This window comes from Rhizophagus irregularis, chromosome 2 (genome assembly GCF_026210795.1).
Source record: "Rhizophagus irregularis chromosome 2, complete sequence".
NCBI lineage: Eukaryota > Fungi > Glomeromycota > Glomeromycetes > Glomerales > Glomeraceae > Rhizophagus > Rhizophagus irregularis.
The window spans coordinates 5,472,103-5,493,523 of NC_089430.1; the positions used below are offsets into that span (position 1 = coordinate 5,472,103).

The 21,421-nt window shown below is 26.0% G+C and overlaps 6 protein-coding genes across 6 annotated transcripts; 5 read left to right on the forward strand and 1 right to left on the reverse strand.

The window, feature by feature from the left end:
* Window positions 1–3,140: 3,140 nt before the first annotated feature.
* Window positions 3,141–4,189, forward strand: OCT59_012499 (uncharacterized protein; the record flags this gene model as incomplete). Its single annotated transcript, XM_025321542.2, has 4 exons — window positions 3,141–3,149; window positions 3,224–3,245; window positions 3,714–4,079; window positions 4,164–4,189. The coding sequence occupies 4 exons, from the start codon at window positions 3,141–3,143 to the stop codon at window positions 4,187–4,189; spliced, it is 423 nt and encodes a 140-aa protein (XP_025168617.2).
* A 1,235-nt stretch (window positions 4,190–5,424) lies between these two features.
* Window positions 5,425–6,039, forward strand: OCT59_012500 (uncharacterized protein; the record flags this gene model as incomplete). The annotated part of the gene is made up of 1 exon (XM_025328002.2): window positions 5,425–6,039. The coding sequence occupies one exon, from the start codon at window positions 5,425–5,427 to the stop codon at window positions 6,037–6,039; it is 615 nt and encodes a 204-aa protein (XP_025168616.2).
* Window positions 6,040–6,149: 110 nt separating this feature from the next.
* Window positions 6,150–8,421, reverse strand: OCT59_012501 (uncharacterized protein; the record flags this gene model as incomplete). Its single annotated transcript, XM_025321540.2, has 2 exons — window positions 6,150–8,042; window positions 8,107–8,421. The coding sequence occupies 2 exons, from the start codon at window positions 8,419–8,421 to the stop codon at window positions 6,150–6,152; spliced, it is 2,208 nt and encodes a 735-aa protein (XP_025168614.2).
* A 603-nt stretch (window positions 8,422–9,024) lies between these two features.
* OCT59_012502 (uncharacterized protein) lies at window positions 9,025–10,631 on the forward strand (the record flags this gene model as incomplete). The annotated part of the gene is made up of 3 exons (XM_066134519.1): window positions 9,025–9,072; window positions 9,145–9,157; window positions 10,585–10,631. The coding sequence occupies 3 exons, from the start codon at window positions 9,025–9,027 to the stop codon at window positions 10,629–10,631; spliced, it is 108 nt and encodes a 35-aa protein (XP_065989778.1).
* A 4,737-nt stretch (window positions 10,632–15,368) lies between these two features.
* On the forward strand, window positions 15,369–16,423 carry OCT59_012503 (uncharacterized protein; the record flags this gene model as incomplete). Its single annotated transcript, XM_025323195.2, has 4 exons — window positions 15,369–15,377; window positions 15,454–15,475; window positions 16,028–16,309; window positions 16,386–16,423. The coding sequence occupies 4 exons, from the start codon at window positions 15,369–15,371 to the stop codon at window positions 16,421–16,423; spliced, it is 351 nt and encodes a 116-aa protein (XP_025164150.2).
* A 2,405-nt stretch (window positions 16,424–18,828) lies between these two features.
* OCT59_012504 (uncharacterized protein) lies at window positions 18,829–19,213 on the forward strand (the record flags this gene model as incomplete). The annotated part of the gene is made up of 3 exons (XM_066134520.1): window positions 18,829–18,856; window positions 18,916–18,957; window positions 19,032–19,213. The coding sequence occupies 3 exons, from the start codon at window positions 18,829–18,831 to the stop codon at window positions 19,211–19,213; spliced, it is 252 nt and encodes an 83-aa protein (XP_065989779.1).
* Window positions 19,214–21,421: the final 2,208 nt, after the last annotated feature.

Consider the following 21,421-nt stretch of genomic DNA (forward strand, 5'->3'; position numbering starts at 1 on the left):
ATTTTAAATTTATTGTGATGCTTTTTCTTTTTAAAAAAAAAATGATCACGTGACTGGACATGTCGATCATTACATAATTAATACGAACTCCAAAACGCCAAATTTTTTTTTTGTTATCCAAATTTAGTTAACATCAGCGTGTTGAGGAAATCATATTATTCAATCGTAAATCTACAATGTGCATAACTAATTTTGATGATACCAGTTAGTGATAAATGAGTTGACTAACAATGCAAAAAGTTAGAACTCCTTTCTTGAACGAATTTATACGTCTCTTTAGAATGAGAAGTTATTGATTTGATAATTTTCCCTGATCAGTTATTCGGTCATCCTGAATTTTTAAGAAATTTTTTTACAAAAAAAAAAATCTTTAGTCAGGAATAACTACTTTATTTTATTTACTTTTCTTAACAATTTGCTTATTCTTGTTTTTTTCGGAAACGTTTCTATGATTCTATTTAGATGAAGTAGACTTCCCGCTTTTTTTTAATTTAGCTCTTTCTTAGCTAATTTGTGAGTTAAAAATTTACCCAATGTTTGTTATTGGCACATTAATATCTTAGTTTCAACTTTAAGTATTATGATGTAATGATTACCAAATAAATGATCGACGATTAAACCTTCCCATATATACAATAGCCTCAAGTCAGGCTGAAATTATATATTTTCCCTAAATCAATATAAAATTTTTTATTTATTCTTTCTATTTTTTTTAACTTTCTTCAGATTAATTTAAATTTTAATTAAAAACCAAATGTACTGTATAAAGAAATTAATCAAGTCATCAAACACTGACGAAGAATTGAATGATATATGTGAAAATTGTAAACGTGTATGTTATGGAATAAATTTTCAAAGAAATTTTAAAAATTGGACTAGTGGCAATAATTATATTGATATTTTTATTCAAGTTACTCAATTATCCGTTCATTATCAATGTGAAATATCAAATGCATTAGAATGGATACCTTATGATAAATTTTATAATATTAAATATATTTTAGAAGATACTTTTGGTAAAGAATATAAAGCAAATTGGATTGATGGATATATTTATAAATGGAATAATTATTTTAAAAATTGGAAAAGACGTAATAAAAATATGTTTGTAATTTTAAAAAGTTTAAATGATCCAAAATATATTACATTAAATTTTATGAATGAGGTATAATTTTATATGAAAAATAATTTTTTTTTTTTTTACAAAATTTTAATCTTTACAATACTTTTAGATTGAAAAGAAACATGAAACTTATGGAATAACTCAAAATCCGAAAACGAAAAATTATATGATTGTATTAGATGATAAATGCAAGTGTAATATCATATGTAATGCGAAAATTTTTCAACAAAACTTCAAAAATTGGACTAGTGGTAACAAAGATATCGACAAATTCATTCAAGGTACACAATTATTGGCTCATAATAATGTAGAAAACACATTAGAATGGATACCATATGATAGATTCTATGATATCAATTATATTGCAGAAGATAATATCTACAAAGCAAATTGGATTGATGGATGTATAGATGAATGGGATATTGAAAATCATAATTGGAAAAGATATAATCAAAATATGTTTGTAAATTTAAAAAGTTTAGATAATTCTAAAAATATTACATCAGAATTAATAAATAAGGTATAGTTCATTTTTGAATGAAAGTTTAAATATTTTTGTAAATTCACTATAATTTTAAAAAGCATTATTTAAATATTTTTACTAATATATTATATTTATAGGCCAATCAGACCAATCATAGGCTTTATGGAATAACTCAGGATCCAGAATCAAAAAATTATATGATGGTCTTAAATGATGAATGTAAAAAATGTTATCATGCATGTAATGCAACTATTTTTCAAAATAATTTTAAAAATTGGACCAGTGGTAATAATGATATTGATAAACTTATTCAAGATACTCAGCTATCAGCTCATAAAAATGCAGGAAATGCATTAGAATGGATACCTTATGATAAATTTCACAATATCAAACATATTGCAAAAGATGAATTTGGCGAAATATATGAGGCAAATTGGATTGATGGACTTATAGATAAATGGGATGATGAAAATCAAAATTGGAAAAGATATAATCAAAATATGTTTGTAAATTTGAAGGGTTTAAATACCCCAGAAAATCTTACATTAGAATTTATAAATAAGGTATGATAAGCTTATTAACAAGATTATAAGTATTTTTTTTTTCTAACATATTATTATTACATTTGTAGATTAAAAGAGACCATGAATTGTATGGAATGACTCAGGATCCCAAAAAAAATTATATGATCGTTTTAAATAATAAATGTGCGAAATGTAATTATATATGTAATTCAATATATTTTCAAAGAAATTTTAAAAGTTGGACTAGTGGTAATAATGATATTGATAAGCTTATTCAAGATGCACAACTATCAACTCATGAAAATGCAGGAAATGCACTAGAATGGATACCTTATGATAGATTTTATAATATAAAATATATTTTAGAAGATAGTTTTGGTAAAGAATATAAAGCAAATTGGATTGATGGATATGTTTATAAATGGAATAATAATTTTAGAAATTGGAGAAGACGTAATAAAAATATGTTTGTAACTTTAAAAAGTTTAAATAATCCAAAAAATGTTAAATCAGTAATTATGAACGAGGTATTGTTTTAACGAAATTTTAAATTTTGATTCTTCCTATTTTTACTATACTAATATATTATATTTATATTTAATAGATTCATAGTAGTTATGGAATAACTCAAGATCCACAGACAAAAAATTATATGATGGTTTTGAGTGATAAATGTAAAAAATGTAATAAAATATGTAATACAATATACTTTCAACGAAATTTTAAAAGTTGGACTAGTGGTAATAATGATATTGATAAGATTATTCAAGATGCACAATTATCAGCTCATAAAAATGCAAGAAATGTATTAGAATGGATACCTTATGATAAATTCTATAATATTAAATATATTGCAAAAGGTGGATTTGGCAAAGTATATAAAGCGAATTGGATTGATGGACGTATATGGGATTGGAATGATAAAAATCAAAATTGGGAAAGATATGGTAAAAATATGGTTGTGGCGTTGAAAAGTTTAAATAATTCGAAAAATGTTACATTTGAATTCATGAATGAGGTATAATTTATTTTTATTTGATCAATTATTAATGAAAATTCTAAAATTTTAATCGTATTAATTTTTATATTTAGATAACATCTCATCATAAAGTAAGTAATGATATTATTATTGGATTTTATGGAATAACTCAAGATCCGGAAACAAAAGATTATATGATGGTTTTAGAATATGCAATAAATGGAAGTTTACGAAATTATTTAGACACAAATTATAATAAATTAAGTTGGGAAAGAAAAATTAGAGATTTATGTGATGTTGCAAAGGGACTTGAATCCATCCATAATAATAACTTAATTCATCGAGATTTACATATTGGTAATATACTAATGGGTAATGATACAGTTTATATAACTGATATGGGATTATGTAAACCTGCGGATTATAATGAATCAGAAAATGCAAAAAACAACACGTATGGTGTATTACCATATATAGCTCCTGAAATTTTAAGAGGAGAAAATTATACCGAAGCTTCAGATATTTATAGTTTTGGTATAATTATGTATGAAGTGATTTCTGGATTACCTCCATATCATGATCTCAACCATGATCAATATTTAGCAATAAAAATTTGTCAAGGACTTAGACCAAGATTTAATATTAAAGTACCACAATTTATCGTTGATCTAGTTAAAAGTTGTTTAGATGCAAACCCATTAAATCGACCAACAGCAAAAGAAATTTATGAAATTTTTAACCCATGGAGTTTATCAACAGAATTACGAAAACAAATTAGTAAAACGGTCGAAATAAACAACAATTCATCAAATAATAAAATACCTTCAACTAATTTAGGATTATCATATAAAACACATTCGGAAACTTTTTATGCAAGTAGATTGCTTAATTTTGATAATCTACCTGAACCGAAAAATTCTGATGATTATTATGAACGAAATGATAATATAATTGGCATGGAAATTTCAGGTATTAATTAATTAATAATAATTCAAATCACTTTTTAATATTATAATAATAATACTAATAATTGATTTTTAATTTATTAAATAGAATCTTTACAAATTGATATTTCTTAATCGAATGAAAATGGTTATATACAGTTAATGTCTTTGAATAATTTTTTTTGATTCGTACTTAATATATTCTATAGTTTTTCCATGTTAAATAACAAACATAGGCAAAGAAAAATTTAGAATAAATTTAGGACCTTTTGTTCTATTCCTAAAAATCTTCTTATCAAAAATTTATGTTATGGTGTTTGAAATAGACAGTAGGATCTGCAGAAAAGGTCATAGGGAAAGGAAAAATTATCATTATATTTTATTGTAATATTTCTAAACATTTGCACAATAAAATAGTAATTTAAGTTAATAAATACTAATATCATATGTAAAATGTGTCGAGATAATTTGTTATCTTTTCACGAATAAGCATTTCTTTTATTATTAATCTTACCATCAGACGTCAGTATATTGTCGAGTTACCAAGGCTGATAAATTCTTTTTTAAAGTAAAAAATCTGAAACTGAAAGTAATGATGTTTGTTTTATCTTATTTTATTTATTTTATTACTATTATTATTTTTTTCCTTTTTTTTATGAAGTGTATATCATGCGTTCTGTTTTTTTTATTAATCTAGTTTTTTTTTTGGTCAGCTTGTGAGTCATGTTATGCACACGACTCAATCGACTCCTGATTTAAATTATTATGTCAGCATTTTTTATTGTATATTAATTCGTGATCCGTGAGTAGGGATGGAAAAAGTTCCAAATGGAGTGACTCAAATTGGTTTTAAAACTGAACGTTGGAGCCATTTTTGAGCTGACCGAGCAGCTCAGTGAAACGAACGGTTTGACTCTGAAAATCAACTCTGGAAGCTAAACTGGTCACGTGGCATTACACAAATTCCAAAAAGAAAATTTGTGCTGATCATATAATTCCGGCCGGAATTATGAATATCAGAAGTGATTCAGGACCCAGAAATATATATCATATGGGCGAGTTTAGTTCATTTAAATTTAATTGATATAATTGCCTTATCTGTCCCATTACATAATACCAATGTGTTCGATATTCATGTGATATTATGTCATGTGAATATACAGATTTTATTAAATAAAATTTTCCATCTAACTAATCGTTAAACAAAAATAACTTAACGAAAAAAATGCGTTCAACCCATCCGACTAACCTTGGTATATATTTCAGGCTAAACCTGCTGATTTTTCTTTAAATTTATGAATTTGTTTTATTAGTTTTCTCTATTTTTTTTTTTTAGCTATTGTTTACTTACAGATTTCTCTTTTTTAGTCATGTCTACTCAAGATTCAACTAAGTTATATTGCTCTATTTGCAAAAGGCGTGCAAAAGGGTTTAAAAATCGCTCAGGACTTCAACGACATGAAACACTAAAACATGTGTCCTACAATACACTTCCGTCACACGTTCGGTCAGTTCCAAACTCCGAACTTTCACATTTAAAAAAAGCTATAATCAAAGAGTTGCAAAAACGTCTTAAAAATCATCACACTGCTGTTGGGAAACAAGTATTTTCAATACATTGCAGTGAAGATGCTTTTGTTAGTATTTTTAAAAATCATATAACTCGTTATTCTCCATGTGGGTCTTCTTATTTTTGTAGTTTTAAGGGGGAAAAAGCCTTTGAAGAAGTTGGAAAAATCTTGGATGATGAAAATTGGGGAGAACGTAATTATGGAGGAGGGCAATTAAGCTTTGTCCGTTTGCATATGCCTGAGGTTGAAAATAGTAATTATGAACAAAGTGCAAAAAAATCTAAAACAAAATCATTAGTTAATGGAGAAATGACTGTTCAATGGAAGGTGACAGGGGGTAAAGATAAAGAGAACCATAAATTTGAAGCAGGTTCAGCTCAATTTCGTTTTTTTTTAGATCAATGTCAAATTTAAAGAAAATCTTATAATGTAAATAGCAAATAATAAAAAAAATTATATAGATAAATTAGTTCAATTGAATACGTTTTTTCATTTTTTTTTATTTGATAACAAATAAAATCCTGTTATTCGAGTCTGTATTTTTTGGATTTTTTAAAAAAATTAGGAACTCTATTTGATGCAAAGTACAATTGCCGATTTTCATGCTCTAACATTTCCAAAATTGCTGATTTTCGCGAATTTCTATTCCCTCCATCTTTCAATGTGTTTTGAAAATAAAGGCATATCTGCATATGATTTTTTTTTTCAACTGGAGAACATGAAAATGCTGCCAATCCAAACTTATGATGAATTTCAAGAAACTCCGCAACATGATTGCATAACACATGAATATATGGTGTTATATCCTGAATACGATACATGCCTCTAACAAAATTACCTCTATTTGGATGTCCTGTAGAAGGAGCTGTAAATTCATCTAACCAAGATTTGGCCTTATAACGAAAAAATTCACCAGTTGTTTTTTTATCTTGTATTAGATGATATAGTTCATTAAATTGATCCCATAAGGCACGGATTTGTATGGCTTGTGTTATTGATTGAAATACAGCAAAAAGGTCAAATTCTTTTAGAACTTTTAATTTGTCTGGACCCATTAATGAAGTATAAGACAGATTATTTGTATTTTTTTCATGCCAAAATTGAAACGAAATATTAAGTCTTTGCATTTCTGATAAAATTTTTCCTTTCCAAATTTCTTCATTTGCAGTCTCACGGCGGAGATCAGAAATCATTAGTTCCCACAGTCTATCTGTTAATCGCAAAAAAATATGCAACTCGTCAACCACCCAATTTTGTAATGGTATCATATGAAATAAAGGTTCTTTGATATGGCCATTTATTTGTTTATAATTGACTTTAATATTATCCATTGATTTGTTGATTTTTTTTGAAGTAGTATTAATGCTATTTTTATTACAATCACACCATGGACAGAAATACTGTGCATTAGCAGCATTCATTCCTAAACAAATTGCTAAAAATTTCCAATCGGAACTGAAATATAGTTCTACGGGCCATTGGTTGCCACCTATTTGATTAAAACCTTTCTCTTTTAATATACATAAATCAGAAATTAAAGGAGTTAATACATTCTTAAGAGACTCATATGTTTCAGCTCCTGGATATAAAACCAAAGTATAGTGGTTATCTGGTTTTTGTAATCCATTTAAATCATTCAATAATGTCATTGTGACCATTACATGTTTCACTTTGCGTCCAACATTACGCCCATCTCCTGAAATTCGAATATGTAATGTTGATTGTCTAGGAATTAAAATTCCTTTTTCAATATATAATGGTATTATATAGTTTAAAATATCTGTTATACGACGTTGACCTCCTTTTCCAATTGATTCTAACATATTTGTAATAATTTCACTATCAGTAATATTTGGTTCTTCTCTAATTGGTTCAAATTTAGTCAGTTGCAATAAATCAACAAGAGTTAGTGGGACCTGTTTCTTCATTTCTGCATTAATTTTTTGCCATATATCACATACTGCCTTTTCACATGGAAGATCTTCAATTCGTGCTAGAGATCGATAAGCTTCTCTTGATATATGACCTTTATCCAAAGATTTAACTACTGCTTCAATTTTTTTTATTTCCTCTATTTTATTCACCTTTCCAAAATTAATATCATATACATCATCATCTATCTCAAATTTTATTTGTTTAAGTTTTATTTGATCATCTGGATGAAATGTATTGTCTCTTTCTCTTTCAACAATATCTAAAATACTCTGTGATAATCCAAGTATTCTGCGACGTTTTTGAGAATTACCAAGATCAATAAATGGCCGAATTTTAAGATCTAGAGACATTGTTCTACGCACTCGTTCAACACTAAGTAACTTGAGACCAAAAAGTAAAGGACCAGATATTTTTCCTTTATTTTCTTTGTTTGACTGGTCCCTATTTCGATTTTTCTCCATTTCTTTCATTCCATTAAACTCCTAATAGAATAATTAGTTAATATTTATTTCAACAATAAAAAATATTTTTAAAAAATAAATGTACCTGATAATACTTGCAGGCAGCATCTGTAGATGTCTCCCAGGAATGTACTTCTCTTGAAAAATTAACTCCAAAGCAAATTTTGTATAAAGGTTTTTTTTCCACATATTCAATTGAACATTCAACTGTATAAATTGCTTTTCCATATTGGGTCTTGACAACATAATTATGAGGAATTGGATGTTTCGGATTCCTGGTATAATGAAGTTGTTCTGTAAGAGGATATGTTCCCTCTTTTATTATCTCGTAAAAATAGGTTCTTTTATTATCAAAAAGTTTTATAAATGAACTTTTAGGATAAGTGCCTTCTTCTTTCATAATTTATGTTTTACGTAATTATACTAGATTTATAAAAATAAAAAATGAATATATTAAAAATGTGATAAGTAATAAAAAAAATTATTTGAAAAAATTTAATAAAAAAAAAAAAATATTTAAAAAAAAAGATGCGTCGAAAAATGACTATCAGATCAAAATTTGTTATGCTTTTAAATCAAGATTAAAACCTGTATTCAATCCAAATTTAGTTATAAGCCTGATGATCATTTCCCAAATTGAAAACTTAACCTTACTTATTTAATCTATTTATATACCTGACAATTGTAATCTGACAGACAAGAATCGATCTGAGGCACAACATGTACTGTACATGAATTTTTTTTGCGGGATTTTTTTTAAAACTATTTTTTTAGAACAGATAACCTGAAAAGTGTATATTATATATATGCCTCAGTAAGTTTTTAGGGAAAGGTTTAATATTAATGTATTTTTATTAATAGTATTTCTTTTTCTTTATAGGAAATAAACTTGGAGACCTTGTATTTGGCATCTCTTTAATAAATTACACGTCAGAGTTTGCCGAAGCAGTTCAAGAAAAGTTTAGCAAATTTAAAAATATTGAAATTCCAAAAGCTATTAATTATGAGCTCCCAGTGTATTATTTATACGGTGATGTGCTCACCATATTGGGTTAGTTAGACAAGAGGGTTTTCTAGCATTTCGATTGTATATTTTTTTAGGTGGTTCTTCCAGTTTCCTTAGACGCAAAATTTTGGTAAGTTTTTTTTATTTTTATTTTTTTCTTAATTGTTTTTATTTTAACAAACAATTTCTAACAGTTTGTTCTTTCCTTTATCTAGGCAGTTCTCTTTGGATATTGGATTCTAGTAAGGTTAATTTCTATTTTTTTTGTATTTTATTTTAGTGAACTTTACTAACAGTTCATTTTTTCCAATTTTTTCATTTCTTTTAGATTTTGCCAATTCTCTCTGAAAATAGAGGTGGTGTCCTTCTTTTTTGTTTTCTTCTGTCTTGTTTTCTTTTGCCTTTTTATTAACTTTTATTTTTCTTTTTTGTAGATTTTGTCTTTTTTTTTTCTTTTAGATTTTGGCGGCTTCTTTTTTTCAGATTTCTCTAGGTTTGCTTATTCTCTTCAGGTTATTTTTTTTCTTTTCATTTCATTACTAATTTTCACCTTGCTTTTTCATTTTATTAGGTTTTAATACTTTTTCTTAGGTTTCTGCAGCTTTCTTTACGGAATAGAGATTGGTATTCTTTTACTTTAATTTTATTTTTCCGTCATTTTCTTTACTAATTTATCCTTTCTTTGGCTGGCTCTTCTTTTTTTTAGGTGCCAGCGATTTTTCTTTTTTAGGCTTGACAGTTCTCTTTGGAAATAAAGGTTAATGCCCAATTTTTTTCATTATTTTTTTTTGTTTCGTTTTCTTTTACTAATGTTCATTTTGTTCATTTATTTCTTTTCTTTAGGTTTCAGACAGCTTGTTCTTAGAATCTGTAAGTTCCAGTACTTTTTTCTTTATAATTTAACAAAACTTTAACTAACGATTTCTTTTTTTTTCCTTTTTTAGGCGGATTTCTTAGACGTGCGTAATGGTGTGTGGTATTTTTCTTTAACTTGTTTATTTATGAACTATTAACTAGCAGTTTTTTCCTTTTTTAGGTAATTTTTCAGGCTCTTGGACACACGGAAATTTGGTGAGAGGAACAAATGATTACTACATTTCGCTTTTTTGGACTATTTAAAAATGATTTTTTTAACTTTTTTTATATTTGTAGGAATGGTATCACATCGGAACCCTAGGTAAGTTTTTCGAGAAGCTTTTGAAAGCATCATCAAAGAAAATAATATATTAAAGTATTTTTTTATTTGTAGGCTCCGCACTTCTTTTCTTTGAATGACTTTTTTTTAATGAAACTCTCACTAACGTTTCATTCATTCTTTTTTTTTAGATGGTTCTGAAGTGTGGAATTTCAGTTGAAATTTGTCAATGACGAATTTAGAGATCTTGGGATGTTATAATGGGTCATCATAAAGATGTGATCCAAATCATCAAGATTAACTGGATTATCTGTCAGAACCTCCCTTGAAAGGTATTTTAAAGATAAAGATGGCAGATTTTTTTTTTAATTAGGGATGTTAGTAAAGTTACTAACACCTCTTTATTTATTTATTTTTTATAGAAAGGAACCACTTCAGTATTAATGGAACAGCTTTTGAAGGCATTTAAAGGAGAAGGGAATTTTTTAGTCTGGGATTATCTAGCTAATGGATTGATCAGATTCATCCAGATCGTACCTCAGGGTGAAGGATATATTTCACTGCTTTCTTATTGTAGCAAGTTTACTATTAGCGTGAAAACATTTTGAGTAAAAAAATTTAGTTTAACAAAGTACCTCATAATTAGCCACATGTTAACACTTTTAATTATTATCTTTTATCTAATAATAATTTACGTCATGAATGCATTATTTATTAAAAGCGTATGTAAAGTTAAACTAGTCATATATATGGTTAAAGTAGCTATTACATTTCAACGATTCTAGTAAAGTAGCTGCTAGAAATTTGTTTTTTATTTAGAATCTTCGTATTTTAATATAATGTTAATTTTAGCCAAAATTACGCTAATTCTGGCCAAATTTTAAATCGCACTAAACTGTATTTTTTAAAAGTCGAATATACTTATCGGATTATTGTATTACATATTCTATTTTTGCTGCATCTTTGTTGCTATAAAATTCAACGTATTTGGATGATGAATCAAATTCGCCGATATGTATAAGGGTCAGGTTTGAGTTTGCGTATTTTAAACTAAAAAAATCATGAAAATCTTTCCTTTTTTAGATAATTTTTGATAATGCCGGTCATAATATTATTTCCTATTATAGTAACGGGCTAACATTATCATAATTCCGGCCCTGAAAAAATGCGTACAGCTTATAGTAAAAAAATTTTTTCATCACCTGACCCCTATATATATATTTCTGGGTCCTAGTGATTCGGTTCTAAACTCTGCTCTGATGGAGTCAGTTCCACAAATGTAATAGGCGAAAAATAGATAGTGAATTTTATATAGAGTTTATTATATATAGAAAAGTTCCTAGAAAATAATGAAATAGATATAATAGACTGCTGCAACGAAAAAGAATACAAAAACATAAAAGAGATGAAGAAAAAAGCGAGAGAGATATTAAATGGAAAGGAGTTACGTGGACGATAAATCATCAAATTGAGATAATAGATGAAGCGCTATTAGTTAATGAATATAATTTAATTTGGAAGAAAAAAATTATAACTGGAGGATTTCGAAAATGAAGAAAGAAAGTTACTGACGTGATATGGAAAAACAAAATTCTCAATAGCGAAAAATTAGATGATTTATTTATGTATAATTTTAGAAAAGAATTCGACTGGCAATCGACTTTTGAATTTGTCAGTAACCGCATAAATTTTACTCAAAGACAATGCAATCAAAAAGATACGAAGGATAGATCTTATTGAATAAAAAATCTATTAAAAGAATTACCAACTTAGGATACTCTTTTTAAAAGAAACACTGACAAAATAGAAAATGATATATGTAAAAGATGTGGGAAAAATGAGAAAGAAACTTGGGAACATATTTGGCTATGTGAAGATAATGTGTTCACAATAGATGAAATTGTACAAGAATCAATATATAGGTTTGAAAAACGGTTAGAAGACGATAACAAAAATGATGAAATTAAAATTTTAAGGAATTATAATTTTAATCTTAGAACACCCTTCGATAATATTGAGAGGAAAAAGTCGAATATGGGAGATACTTAGAGAAGTGTACAATGAAAATTTCAACAAATTGACGAATAAAAAAGAAGAAAAAGCAGTAATTAAATTATGGAATTGGCTCTTTTACGAAATGATCGCCAAAAGTGACACTATTACACTGCATTTCTTTTGTTATCCGGATTTAGTCTTGTTTTACACAACACAAATCACCTGATTATTGCATTATATATAATTCGCTCTATGCAGAGATAAAATTTTTCTTTCTGTTTTTCCTGCAAAATATATTTCCCACAATCCTTACTCCACCTTTTTTTATTAGTATTTATTATTAATTACTTATTTTACTTTTAATCAATTCTTATTGAATTGCAAATGAGTCAAATTATAAGGAAATTATTATTGTCATTTCGTAATGATAAGTGTGAAAGTTGCGGAAATGATCATTGTTATGTAAAACATTTTCAGAAAAATTTTAAAAATTGGACCAGTGGCAATGATAATATTGATAAATCTATTCAAGATACTCAGCTATCAGCTCATAATGATGTGAAGAAAGCATTAGAATGGATACCTTATGATAAATTTCACAATATTAAATATATTGCAAAAGATGAATTTGGCGAAATATATATAGCAAATTGGATTGATGGAAAAATACGTTATTGGGATGTTGCAAATCAAAATTGGAGAAGAAATAATCATAATATGTTTGTAAATTTGAAGAGTTTAAATATACCAAACATTCTTATATTATTAGAATCTGTAAGTGAGGTATTATAAGCTTGTTAACAAGATTATAATTAATTTTTTTCTAACATATTATTATTATATTTGTAGATTAAAAGAGATGAATTTTATGGAATAACTCAGAATCCAGAAACAAAAAATTACATGATAGTTTTTAATAATATATGTAAAAAATGCCATGAAAATTGTTATTCAATATATTTTCAACAAAATTTCAATTATTGGACTAGTGATAATAATGATATTGATAAATTTATTCAAGATACTCAGCTATCAGCTCATAATGATGTGAAGAAAGCATTAGAATGGATACCTTATGATAAATTTCACAATATTAAACATATTGCAAAAGATGAATTTGGCGAAATATATATAGCAAATTGTATTGATGGAAATATACGTTATTGGGATGTTGCAAATAAAAATTTGAGAAGAAATAATCATAATATGTTTGTAAATTTGAAGAGTTTAAATATTCCAAACATTCTTATATTATTAGAATCTGTAAGTGAGGTATGATAAGCTTGTTAACAAGATTATAATTAATTTTTTTCTAACATATTATTATTATATTTGTAGATTAAAAGAGATGAATTTTATGGAATAACTCAGAATCCAGAAACAAAAAATTACATGATAGTTTTTAATAATATATGTAAAAAATGCCATGAAAATTGTTATTCAATATATTTTCTACAAAATTTCAATTATTGGACTAGTGATAATAATGATATTGATAAATTTATTCAAGATACTCAGTTATCAACTCATTATAATGTGAAGAAAGCATTAGAATGGATACCTTATGATAAATTTCATAATATTAAATATATTGCAAAAGATGAATTTGGCGAAATATATATAGCAAATTGGATTGATGGAAATATACGTTATTGGGATGTTGCAAATCAAAATTGGATAAGAAATAATCATATGTTTGTAAATTTGAAAAGTTTAAATACTCCAAACATTCCTATATTAGAATCTGTAAATGAGGTATGATAAGCTTGTTGACAAGATTATAATTATTTTTTTTTTAACATATTATTATTATATTTGTAGATTAAAAGAGATGAATTTTATGGAATAACTCAGAATCCAGAAACAAAAAATTACATGATGGTTTTGATTAATATATGTGAAGAGTGTGATAAAATATGTAATTCAATACATTTTCAACGAAATTTTAAAAGTTGGACTAGTGACAATGATGATATTGATAAATTTATTCAGGATACTCAGCTATCAGCTCATAATGATGTGAAGAAAGCATTAGAATGGATACCTTATGATAAATTTCACAATATCAAATATATTGCAAAAGATGAATTTGGAGAAATATATAAGGCAAATTGGATTGATGGAAATATAAGTTATTGGAATAATAAAAATGAAAATTGGATAAGAAGTCATCATGATATGTTTGTAAATTTGAAAAGTTTAAATATTCCAGAAAATTTTACATCAGAATTTATAAATAAGGTATGACAAGCTTATTAACAAGATTATAAGTATTTTTTTTCTAACATATTATTACATTTGTAGATTAAAGGATATGAAATTTATGGAATAACTCAGGATCCAAAAAAACAAAATTATGTGATGGTTTTGGGTGATATATGTAAAAAATGTAATGAAAAATGTAATTCAATATATTTTCAACGAAATTTCAATTATTGGACTAGTGATAATGATGATATTGATAAATTTATTCAAGACACTCAGCTATCAGCTCATAATAATGTGAATAAAGCATTAGAATGGATACCTTATGATAAATTTTGCAATATCAAACATATTGCAAAAGGTGAATTTAACAAAATATACATAGCAAATTGGATTGATGGAAATATAAGTTATTGGAGTTATTGGGATGATGCAAATCAAAATTTGGAAAGAACTAATCATAATATGTTTGTAAATTTGAAGAGTTTAAATACTCCAGAAAATCTTACATTAGAATTTATAAATAAGGTATGACAAGCTTATTAACAAGATTATAAGTATTTTTTATTCTAACATATTATTACATTGGTAGATTAAAAGAGAGCGTGAATTTTATGGAATAACTCAGAATCCAGAAACAAAAAATTACATGATGGTTTTAAATAATATATGTGAAAAGTGTAATTCAATATGCAATACAATATACTTTCAACGAAATTTTAAAAGTTGGACTAGTGGTAATAATGATATTGATAAGATTATTCAAGATGCACAACTATCAGCTCATGAAAATGCAGGAAATGTATTAGAATGGATACCTTATGATAAATTTTATAATATTAAATATATTGCAAAAGGTGGATTTGGCAAAGTGTATAAAGCGAATTGGATTGATGGACGTATATGGGATTGGAATGATAAAAATCAAAATTGGGAAAGATATGGTAAAAATATGGTTGTGGCGTTGAAAAGTTTAAATAATTCGAAAAATGTTACATTTGAATTCATGAATGAGGTATAATTTATTTTTATTTGATCGTTTAATGAAATTCTAAAATTTTAATCGTATTAATAGTTATTTCTGTATTTAGATAACATCTCATCACAAAGTAAGTAATGATATTATCATTGGATTTTATGGAATAACTCAAGATCCGGAAACAAAAAATTATATGATGGTTTTGGAATATGCAACAAATGGAAATTTACGAAATTATTTAGACACAAATTATAATAAATTAAGTTGGGAAAGAAAAATTAGAGATTTATGTGATGTTGCAAAGGGACTTGAATCCATTCATAATAATAATCTAATTCATCGAGATTTACATATTGGTAATATACTAATGGGTAATGATACAGTTTATATAACTGATATGGGATTATGTAAACCTGCGGATTATAATGCATCAGTAAATGCAAAAAACAACGCGTATGGTGTATTACCATATATAGCTCCTGAAATTTTAAGAGGAGAAAATTATACCGAAGCTTCAGATATTTATAGTTCTGGAATAATTATGTATGAAGTAATTTCTGGGTTACCTCCATATCACGATATCAGCCATGATCAATATTTAGCAATAAAAATTTGTCAAGGACTTAGACCAAGATTTAATATTAAAGTACCCCAATTTATTATTGATTTAGTTAAAAATTGCTTAGATGCAAACCCATTAAATCGACCAACAGCAAAAGAAATTTATGAAATTTTTAACCCATGGAGTTTAACAGCAGAATTACGAGAACAAATTAGTAAAGCGGACGAAATAAACAACAATTCATCAAATAATAAAATACTTTCAACTAATTTAGGATTATCATATAAAACACATTCGGAAGCTTTTTATGCGAGTAGATTGCTTAATTTTGATAATCTTCCTGAACCAAAAAATTCCGACGATTATTATGAACATAATGATAATATAATAAGCAAGGAATTTTCAGGTATTATTTAATAATTTTGTTAATTAAAATGCAAGTTTTAAAGATACTACTAATAAACTTTTCATTTATTAAATAGAATCTTTACAAATTGATATTGCTCAATTGAATATTTAGTTGTAAATTTTTAATTAATATAGTTAATGATTAATATTTCTTATTATTCATGTTCAATTTGTTGTTTTATTTTTTTTTTTTAGCTTTAAAATATCGAATTCAATAAGCACAGAAAAAGTTTTGAACAAAACTCTTTTAGTTTCTAGTTACCAATATTATAAGTATTATTGTATTTATTATGATTAGTATACATTGATATTACTATTTTTTTTTTTATATAAATCATTAAATCATTACAATTTAAAACTCTGTTTAACGTTGGTTTTTTTAACTTCATCATTAAAACATTTTGAAATATTTTTTTTTTACTTTTCTTTACTAATTGAAGAGCAAAAAAAAAAATTTTTTTTTATTATTAGTGCTAAATAGGGTTTTAAATTTTAAGGACAGTTATTTAAATTGTATATTCATTTGTATTATTTTATTGGTTAAATAAATTATTAAAATTCTAAGCAAATACGAGACGTGAAAAGATTTTAAAAAAGTGAAGTAATTAATGCACAATTTGAACTTTTTAAATTATTTTACAGCAGATTTTGTACATGAATAGGCAAGGTTTTCAGATCTTATATGAATTTATTTTATTAATCTTTATCATCAAACAATATAAAAAAGCATAAACCGCTTATCTTCCCATTTTAACAATAAACACTGACCAAAAGTGTGAATTCTTTTTTAATAATGAAGAGTCGAAAGTAAAGATATCGCTGAGAATTTATTCTTGCGCCATATAAAAACAACTTTACTAATTATTTCAATTAAAAACGTTAATTGAACTTAATTTTAAGCGATCTAATAGAATAACTAAAAGATATCAACAACTTTATAATTTATACATATAAAATATTGTTTAACTCTAGAAATTTGAATTAGTACCTTTAACCAATATAAAACTTCACATATGACATTTATGTATTTATAAAAGCAAAATGTTACAATCCTTCTCAAAAAACTAATCTAAATTAAATACTTGCTATAAGATCATTGTTTCATAATTTAGAAAAAGCTATTAATAATATTAATATAAAAGTACAGACTTTCAAAAACTGTAATCTTCAATAAATGATTAAGTATTAATTATTTACTATGCTAGTAATAAATAAATGGGTTATCATCTAAAGGATAACAACCATTTGTTTATGGATAACATAGTAAATACTAACTCCTGGACACGGACATCTAGGCATCTAATTGATCAATGATCACCATATTATCAGCTTGACGAAACTTTTTTTTGTTTCTTCTTTCCTTTAGTTTTTACAATTTCCTTAAAAATGGCAAGCAAGAACGTCTTTTAAAGAAAAATTCATGTTACCTCTTATAGATTTAAATAGAAATACACTCAATATTTCATCTCAAAATGCGACTCTTTATTTGGAGGAATTGTAATACAACTATAAATTTTAGTTAATAAAAACTTAACACAAATTTAAGATGTATTATAATAATAACATCAATAAAAAATTGATAAATTATATTCAATTAGACCATATATAACTATTACAAACTATAACTTAGTTATTATACTGAATACCTAATTTATAAAATGGCAAAAAAAATTCTAGATAATCATTAGTGAGCAGGGGATAAATTTTCTATGTATTTAATGCATGACCACTTTTATGCCCTATAAGAAATATGTATACGGAAAGGATACGTTTTGTATACATTTTATGTACGTTTCTATAGATTCCGTATACAAATTCCGTATATTTAATAAGCAATTCATTTTTGAACATTTTTTAAAAAAACTAATGTATAAGAAATGTATACGGAAAAAATTAATCATACGGAATGTATACGGAATTTTTAAACTTAATATTTTTAGAAAATAATTTTACAAAAATTCCGTATCATAACACGAGATCACATGATTGTTTATTGTTTTGTTATGATACGTTTTTAGTTTTTTATATAAACCCTTACTTTGATGAGTTTGATCTTCCGATCTTCCTTTCTGTCTTTCCTTTCCTTTCTCTTTCTCTTGTCTTATTTTTGTTATTTTTTCTAAATTTTTCTTCTTTCTTCGTCACCTTTTAAAAATAATTTTTTTTTTTCGTACCCTCACTTTAAAAAAAATTTTTTTTCGCCACTCCTTTGAAAAAAAATTTTTTCTTTTATTCCCACTCTTCTTTTTTTTTAAAAAAAATTTCTTCTTTCTATTTCTATTTCCTCTTTATAAAAAAATTTTTATTTTTCTAACTTTGACGACCTCCCTTTAAAAAAAAAATTTTTTTTAACTTTCCTAACTTCGTTACCCCTCTTTTTAAAAAAATTTTTTTTTTGGTTTATTCTTTATTCCCCTTTCTTCTTTATTTATATTTAATTTCATAGGCCAGTTTTTTTTGTGAGAATATTCAGTTTCTTTTTTGTAGATCAGTTTGGGAGTCCTTTTTTTTTGTAGGATGATTCAGAATTTTTTTCTTTTTTTAGGTCAGTTCAAATTTTCTTGTTTTTTTGTAAGTTGTGTTCAGATTCTTTTCTTTTTGTAGGTTGTTTCAGTTTTGTTGCTTCAGAGTCTTCTTTTTTTGTAGGTCAGTTTTGGATTTAATTTGTTGTTTTGGTTTCTTTTTCATTAGACGCCTCATAATTCTTTTCTTTTATGTAGGTCAGACATTCTGGAGTTCTCTTTCTTTTTTTGTAGGAATGCTGACTTTTGGTGACTTGGACGATTGCAGATACTATATTAGGGGGGGTTTTGTTTCCAATCTTTTTTTTGTTCTTTTAGGTTGTTTGACTCCAAATGAACCTGAACTTATAGATAATTTTGGTTGCAATAGGTGGTTTTAATAAGGAGGGAATTTTCATAATGTATTTGTACTTTGTTTATTTTTTATTTTTTATTTAATTTAATAAAGTGAAATTAGATTTATGTAAATACAATTATAGTAAACTGTAATACAAATAGTAAATTCAGTGAGTAAATCGTATAAATTTCGTGATAAAATCAGTGATCAAATCATGTAAATTCCACATAAATCCCGTGCAAATTCCGTATCCAAACCATATTTTTAGTGATATGGAATTGTGCATTTTTCCGTATCCTATTATGATACGTTATTTCTAAGGAAAAAAAATCGTATAAAAACTTTATAAAAAACGTATCCAATTTTTTTATAGGGATGTTGGATGGACCAATAACCGGTCGCAAGAGATTAGACTCGTTCTAATGATAGATTCAAAAACTGTCGCTACAGGTTATCTGGATCGGCTTTTTATCATGGAAGCACAATTCGAATTTACAAAATCAGTTGATATTCTCCTATTTAAATTTCAGTTATATAAATTTTTGATTAGTTTTTTTTTTAAAAGGATTTAAAATTAAAAACAATTTTGAGATACCATAAGATCCCATTTTATCGCATTTCCACAATCAGATTGATTCAAATTATTATCGCCTACACTGCTTACCCTGTAAAAAAGTCGATCCGTTTATTATATTCCGTCCTTTTTCCGTAAAAGGCTCATATTTCCGGAATTAATAACCTTATATCACGGAATTTATCGAATTATTTATATTTTCTGTGAATTGATCCGTGAAAGGCACATTTTTACAGAGTTTTTACGGAAATGACGGATAAAATTTTTTATAGGACTATACAAAGATTAGATGCTTTATTCAGTCCTGTTAAGAAAAAAAAATAGAACCAACTTAAAAATTGTTCATTAATTAAATAGGTGATTTATAATAAAGTTTAAAAAAATTTCATCGCCAAACATGAAGGATGATATTGTGTCCAATCAGCTGAATTTGACTGGATGTTGCATTTAACGAAATTGATGCTAAAATCTTTGATTATCGCTAGCAATTTTTTATTATATTTTTTTTTTTTTAATATTTTTAACATTAAAAGTATTAATAAATATGCTGGTAACCATCGTCGTACCTGTATTAGAGGATATTAGTGGCCGGAGTTTCATGACGTTTTTAATTCTTCCAACAGGAATATTTAGCAAAACTCTTTAATAATCGGAATTGATCGTAAAAATATAAAAATATTAAATATGCTATTAACTTGAAATTGAGAAAAACCAAATTTTTTAATAGGAGTTAACAAATTGTTTATTTACTAGTCATATACACAAAAAGAGATAAAGAAATTAACAGAACATAGCTCATCAAGAGTAGATAGATATCGAAAATAGCAAGTCACATGTATTTAAGGAGTTAGGTAAAACTGTCAAGAAATTCTATGATTCTAATTAATAATTTTATTTAATTTGCAATTATAGTTTATAAGGATCCTTTTGACAGATAACAAAGGATATGTTGAAGCAGCAACCAAAACGGTATCAACAGGAGCGAGTGAAGTACGATTTCTTCAAAAATGAAACCTATAAAAAAAATTATACTATCATCATTTATCAAAGACTAAATTTGCAAATAAATTTTTTAAGTCGTTTATCGCTTACTCAATCAATGATTCTACTTGTAAAGGAACGCTGATATTTATCTTTTTGAATCCAGGAATAACAATTGGCCTTGCTGTAAGTGTGAACAAGAGATCTTCTGGCGGAAAGCCATATTGACAACATATTACACATTGAGTGTAAATATAAAAAATTTTCCAACAATATAATTAATTTGTTTTGACAAGAAACCAAATAAGTTATTACATCAATTAAAAAAAATTTAAATAGTTATAAATTTTGAGTTTAAAAAACTATAAACACGAATATCATGAGCCCAAATTGGTAAACATCTATGCACTTTTTAAGAATATAATTATTTTGATAAAATATTAATAATTACCAATATAATTTCAGGACCCGAAACATTTACTACTGTATTAACTGTACGTATTTTTTAAGGGCCGGAATTATGATAATTTCGGGCAGTATTCAAAAAAGGTAATGGATTTGCACAAGGCATTATCTATAAAAGGAAAGATTTTTATGATTTTTTTTTTTTGGCGCTGAAACATCAGTATGGTGGTGGTTTTCTTGTATCAACCATATTTAAGCTGTTTTTTTTTAGATATGAGCTTTATATACTGT